The 5,912-nt window shown below is 44.6% G+C and overlaps 2 protein-coding genes across 2 annotated transcripts in view; one reads left to right on the forward strand and one right to left on the reverse strand.

Annotated features, from left to right (window-relative positions):
* Positions 1-1,664: 1,664 nt before the first annotated feature.
* On the forward strand, positions 1,665-3,726 carry LOC104949044 (general transcription factor IIF subunit 1-like). The gene is made up of 4 exons (XM_010775320.1): positions 1,665-1,715; positions 2,094-2,233; positions 2,339-2,477; positions 3,223-3,726. Coding segments are annotated over exons 1-4 (486 nt in total). The 5' UTR covers positions 1,665-1,713; the 3' UTR covers positions 3,428-3,726.
* Positions 3,727-4,030: 304 nt separating this feature from the next.
* LOC104949045 (GDP-L-fucose synthase-like) overlaps positions 4,031-5,912 on the reverse strand; it is a 12,044-nt gene continuing 10,162 nt past the window's right edge. Inside the window, exon 10 of the mRNA XM_010775322.1 lies at positions 4,031-4,169. Within this exon, the coding sequence (XP_010773624.1) occupies positions 4,114-4,169 (56 nt within the window). The 3' untranslated portion in view covers positions 4,031-4,113. The remainder of the gene's footprint in view (positions 4,170-5,912) is intronic.

Below are 5,912 nucleotides of genomic sequence, written 5' to 3' on the forward strand. Positions count from 1 at the left end.
TACAGCCACCAGAGGGCGCTCTCGGCTTGTGACAACTGATATTGCCTGCTCCTGTAACCACTGAAAAAAACGAAGAAGAGAGCGAGCGGTCTTCCGGGTTAGCTGCTTGTTAGCCATCTGTTGTATAGCAGTCTTGTTACTTTGTGAGCCGTCTGTTGTTAGCCACGCCCGTCTTGTGTCCGGGCGGCGAAGGGTCCACCCCTACCAGCCCAGCGGCCGAATGCTCAGTGGGTGCGTTCCTGAGATGCCCCGTCTTCCCAGCAGTCCTCCGTCGGAGCGCGTCAAGGGGAGAAGCATGCCACCCTATGCCCGACTCGCATGAGCCAGCCTCCCAGTAGAAGGTATTGGTTGCGTTAAACATACCCGGACCTGTGTGTTAATACTTCCTTTCCAGTTACCGTAAATGTAATGTTATTGGTTGGATTTGAAATAAATACTGAAAAAGACGACTTAAGTTCCGGTCGCGACCTTAAGACGGTTTTTTTCCTCTTCACGACGCATTTATTGGCGATGCGACGTATACTCAGGAGCGACTTATAGTCCGGAAAATACGGTACACCATTTTGACTCCCCGCCGTTTCCCAATCTCGAGGAAACTGGCTTCCAAGCAATATTTCAAGGATGCTACGTCATCGAGTGCCGCCGAAGGACTGGCCAATCTCCCAGCATACTGGAATTCAACCGGGCCAGCGTCCTTGGTTTGGGGTAATTTCGAGGCTGCACTGGTAGACTTCGCCGTCCTTAAAATCCCCACAATTCTTGCGCACGGAACAATTACCCAAATCGTGTGGGAAAATGTAAGGCGGGCCCTCATATGACGCCACCCTGCACACTTGCAGCGTTCCACTCTTCGTTTTCCGATGCCAGGAAGGTTCTTGGCCTAGTCTTCTGAAAGGAAGTGACTCGGAAGACATGGTGCTAGCCGAAGCAAGCATCCTCTGCGATTGAGAAACGGCCCCTGCATTACGTGATTTATTAGTATTATTTCTCCCCCCCTTTTCATTTGAACAGATGGAGGAGCAAACCAAAAAGAAGCAAGAAACGGGAGGAAAAGGGAAGAAGAAGGAAGAAGAAGGGCAGTGACATAAGAGCTTGGAGGACAGTGATGACGGAGACAACGAGGTCTAGAGGTGGATACATGTCAGATGAAGGCAGGTCAGACACCCACACTATACAAAACAGTTTTTGGCTCGTTGTATTAATTCTTTGAATAGTGAACCTCTGTTTTCCTTCTGCAGTTCAGACCGAGGAGCCAGAGAAGAAGAGAAGCAAAGGAGAGGACCACCCCAAAGGTCCGACTTATGACTGTAATTCCATGTTTACGGCCTAACTGCCACCACTGAATGAAATGATAGCGTTAAATAGGTTGTTCTACATCCAATATTTGTTCCCTTTTACAGGAATAGACGAGGCGTCTGAAAGTGAGGAGACGAGTGAGGAGAGAACAGAACGAAAGACCAAAAGAGAAGAGAAGAGAACGAAGAGGCGAAGACAAAACGCGCAGCTCCAGCAGAAAGAAGAAGAAAAAAGGTACAAGAACTCGTGGAGACCGGATGAGGGTCGGATAACAATCGCATTCACAATTCTGTTCTGCTTGAGGAGGTCAAATCAAACTTGATGTCTCTGTGGTTCTGTGTCACAGACAGCAGCGCGAGTCGGAAACCTCAGACGACAGCGACATCGAGGAGAGACCGCCCTCAAGCTCTGTTTCCCATTGGTGATTAGTGTGTGGGTGTTGTGTGTGGCTGTGCTTGTGTGTGGTGTCGTGTGGTGTGTGTGGTGTGTGTGTTGTGTGGTGTGGTGTTTGTGTGTGTGGTTGTGTGGTGTGTGTGTGTGTGTGTGTGTGTGTGTGTGTGTGTGTGTGTGTGTGTGTGTGTGTGTGTGTGTGTGTGTGTGTGTGTGTGTGTGTGTGTTTCTCTCTCCATTATGGTAATTATGAACGTCAGCAGAGTGTGTACTTACTCATTTAAAAGGTCGATATGCATGAAATGATGTGTATTGTTTTCATACTGTCTCTTTTTTATTCTAATCTATAACTTATTCATTATTGATAAATCAAGTATTTCTGTTTCTGACTTTCTTTCCCTTTCTCAGAAAAAGCGCACGCCCCCAAAGCGCGGAGGACGCGGCTCTGCAGGAAGCTCAAAGGCCGGCAGTCGCCCCGGGACCCCGTCCATAGACTCTGCCGCCACCTCCAACACACTCCGAGCTGCTGCCAGCAAGCTGGAGCAAGGTCCTGGATCGTACACACACATTCATTATAACTAAATAAGACACTTGACACATAACTATGAAAGCTCTCGTTCTTCCGTTCCATCTAAATCTCTGATCCTTGCAGGTAAGAGACCGCCTCCGGGGCCCAGCACGGACTCACCTGCTGCCAAGAGGCTGAAGATGGAGCCCAGCAGTCAGAGCCCCGCCCCCTCTGGGAAGAGTACGCCTCAACCCCCGCCTGGGAAATCTACTCCTAGCTCAAGGTACTTCACTATAACCAGTCGGACCATTTCTTTTTTTTTTATTATTTTGTTTATTCCACACATGGCAGTTATTTTAAAACAAAACATGTACACTTTGTATAGCGCATGGTGGAAAGGAGCAGGGAGAAGAACAGCTTATTTTACCTGCCCCTTTTTAGGCATTTCATTTTTCTCCGATTACAATGCAAGTCAAATGTAATATGTATGTAATGTAAATAACTTCCTAGTCTGTCTTTCCCAATCTCAAAGCTATTCAGTTGATTAGAATTGAAGCCTCAGGTCTAGATCACATTTAAGAAGATTGAAGACTCTGGATTCAGAGATCGTTCCATATTTACAGAAAGAATGTGTGCATGGAGACTTGAACTAGTGACTATCCGGTTCCCAAGCCATGTCCTAAAAGCTAAGCTTCTGCTGCCATATTTAATCTCAATCTTTATTTATTTATAAAGCACATTTTAAAACAACCTCAGTTGACCAAAGTGATGTACAGGGAACACATATAAAATAGCACAATAGGCTTAAAATAATAGAACAATAATTAAAAACAAGATAAGAAGCACAATAACTAGAGATATATGAAAACACATACAAATATCAAAATGCTATAATTACAAGCCAGTGCAAAGAGGTGAGGTTTTAGCTGAGATTTTATTTTATTTTTATTTTTTTAAACGTTTTTCAAATATGTAACTTTTGTGAACAGGATAAAAACGATGTTCTTTTCTCTCCGTCTCCTCCACAGTGACGTGCAGCTAACAGAGGAGGCGGTGCGGCGCTACCTGATCCGTAAACCGATGACCACCAAAGACCTGCTGAAGAAGTTCCAGACCAAGCGCACGGGTTTGAGCAGCGAGCAGACGGTCAACGTGCTGGCTCAGATCCTGAAGCGCCTCAATCCCGAGCGCAAGAACGTGAACGAGAAAATGCATTTCTACCTAACCGAATAAGCGATGGAAGAAAGGTATTAAGTGGCAGGGGGGTGGAAAAGGGGTGGGGGGTGGGGGAAATGAACCTCTTCAGTCAGAAAAGTACGATCTGTGGAAGAGAGGCTTTGTGTCTGTGTCTTGATTTTGTTTTTCTTGCACTGAAATCTAACAGTAAATAATGGAAACCGTGTTATTGTTGACTGAAAACAACTACATTTCTATAGTTTCTCTGTGGTGAGCCTAGAGCCCACTGGATTAAAGAAAAAGTCTTTAACTTGTTTTTCGTAGGTAGAATTTTCCCAATAAAATTTGAAAAATCAGCCGCTTGTCTAAGGCTTTACTTGTATCCCCATATCCCTCATATACTTATCTTCCTCATAGTTTTAGAGGGGTGGTGTCCAATTCAGTCGTTTGTGATGTGTTTTGCAAAGTATCCCATATTTGCAAATGACTGTTTTTGAAGTCCTATGTTTCTTATATTTATTATTAGATCATGTTTATGCCCTTTTCAAATCAGTTTAATTTGTGTTTTTAAGAAAAGTGTAGATAAAACCCTGTTCCTTTTGAGATTAAAAGTTGAAGAGGCTCCAGGACACTAGAGAATATGTTCAGCGTTGTTTAATGTAGAACTTTACAAACAATCATTTATTTAAAGAAACTTGCTTTACAATAGAATAGTGATCATTTTCAGCCCGGTGATGGTCCCTTCATGTCCGGGCAATGTCATAGTTGGCCACGAACCAGTCGCAGGTCATCTTGATAGCTTGGAGAAGAGAAAAAACAACAATTTCAGAATGCTGAGTGCATGCAAATGTTCATTCAAAGCTCTTATTTCAATCAGGAGAGACTTTGTTTTCTTTAAAGAACATTTATTGACACAAATGTTAAGTCTTTGGCGATTAAACCCCCGATCCTGAAATCGTATATCTGAAGGGGGGGATGCAGCCATGAGCATATAGGGAACCCCCCCCAGGGGTCTAGACCAGTGGTTCTCAACTGGTGGGTCGCGACCCACTTTTGCGACCCCGTTTCGAGTGGGTGTGAGTAAAAAAATGTTAAATAAATTTTTTTGTTTGTTTTTTGGGAAAAAAGTCATATTTTGAAGGCCCAATTCTCTAACGCTGTGCATGCAGTAGGCGTTGGACTGGAAGTACCGGAGACCATAAACGGTTTTGAAAACTTCTTTCACGTAGTGATCATCTTCAAGTAATTCACACAGACTATCTCCTCTTTGCTCTTCTCTCTGTGAGGAGCAGCAAGTTCAGCTGTCGGAACAAAGTGAAAAACAAACAATGGCATAAAATGTTATTAATATGTCGGCTAGTAATAGATTAATTTATTTTCTTCTCAGTGTGCCAGAATGCGTAGTTTAAATTAGTCCAGCAGATATGTGAAATAATTGTGCTTTTGATGATAAAACATGAACTTTGGCACACTTACGGCACGTCCACACTACAGCTTCGACAGCCTCAAAAACGGTTTCCAACGCGTCTGCCCATTCACTTTGAATAAAGTGAATGGGCAGACGCGTTGGAAACCGTTTTTGAGGCTGTCGAAGCTGTAGTGTGGACGTGCCGTAAGTGTGCCAAAGTTCATGTTTTATCATNATGTTTTTTAACGCACATTCCGAAAACACAGGACTTTGCCCGGAGAACGGGGACGTTTTGGTCACTCATCCGACTGTGTTTACAGCTAAGCACACATGCTAACATTAATTAAGACTACAAGCTCACTTGGGGTTGAGGCTTGTTTACACGTTGCTTGACTGCCTGCCCACATATCTGATCTAAACATAGTAACGTGTGTTGGGGAAAAAAAATATTTAAAGTTATTTAATAATTGTGACATTTATTTAACTTTTCGATGGATGAATGATGCTCAAAGTGAGGGGGCAAATAAGACAACTGAGGGGGCAATGCCCCCTTTTGCCCCCTCGTGGCACCGGGCCCACGGGGTGGGATACATGGATGACGTTTGATGATGTGGAAGAGGGGTGGAAGCAGGCCCGCCCCTCCCTACACACAGATCACGCAGACTGGGTGGGGCCCTCACCTCTCGGAGGGGGCCTCACCTCGCGGAGGGAGCCCTCATCCGAAGCGCAAATGCGGGCCACCTTTATTCGCTTATGAGGCGCAATTACTGTAAGCGTGCCACAGTTTTGCCGCTGCGAGGCTCCGGCGTATGCTCCCTGAATACCAGATACATGGAATTAGCTACATTCTAGCATGTTGTACTTAGTACCACTGCATTCCCCATCCTTGAAAATGTAGGATTAGCCACCAGAATCAAGATCCTAGGTGGTCTAGATCCTAAGCTACTGGTAAAATAACAACCAATGGCGGCCATTTAAAAAATGTCCACCATTGGCGCCATTGGACAAATATGCGATGGCCCTATAGCCAAACATCTTTCTCAGGGCATGCTCTAACAGTGTGCCAAAGTTCATGTTTTATCATCAAAAGCACAATTATTTCACATATCTGCTGGACTAATTTAAACTACGCAT

Source organism: Notothenia coriiceps, unplaced genomic scaffold, assembly GCF_000735185.1.
Source record: "Notothenia coriiceps isolate Sejong01 unplaced genomic scaffold, NC01 NC01_scaffold00015627, whole genome shotgun sequence".
Lineage (NCBI taxonomy): Eukaryota > Metazoa > Chordata > Actinopteri > Perciformes > Nototheniidae > Notothenia > Notothenia coriiceps.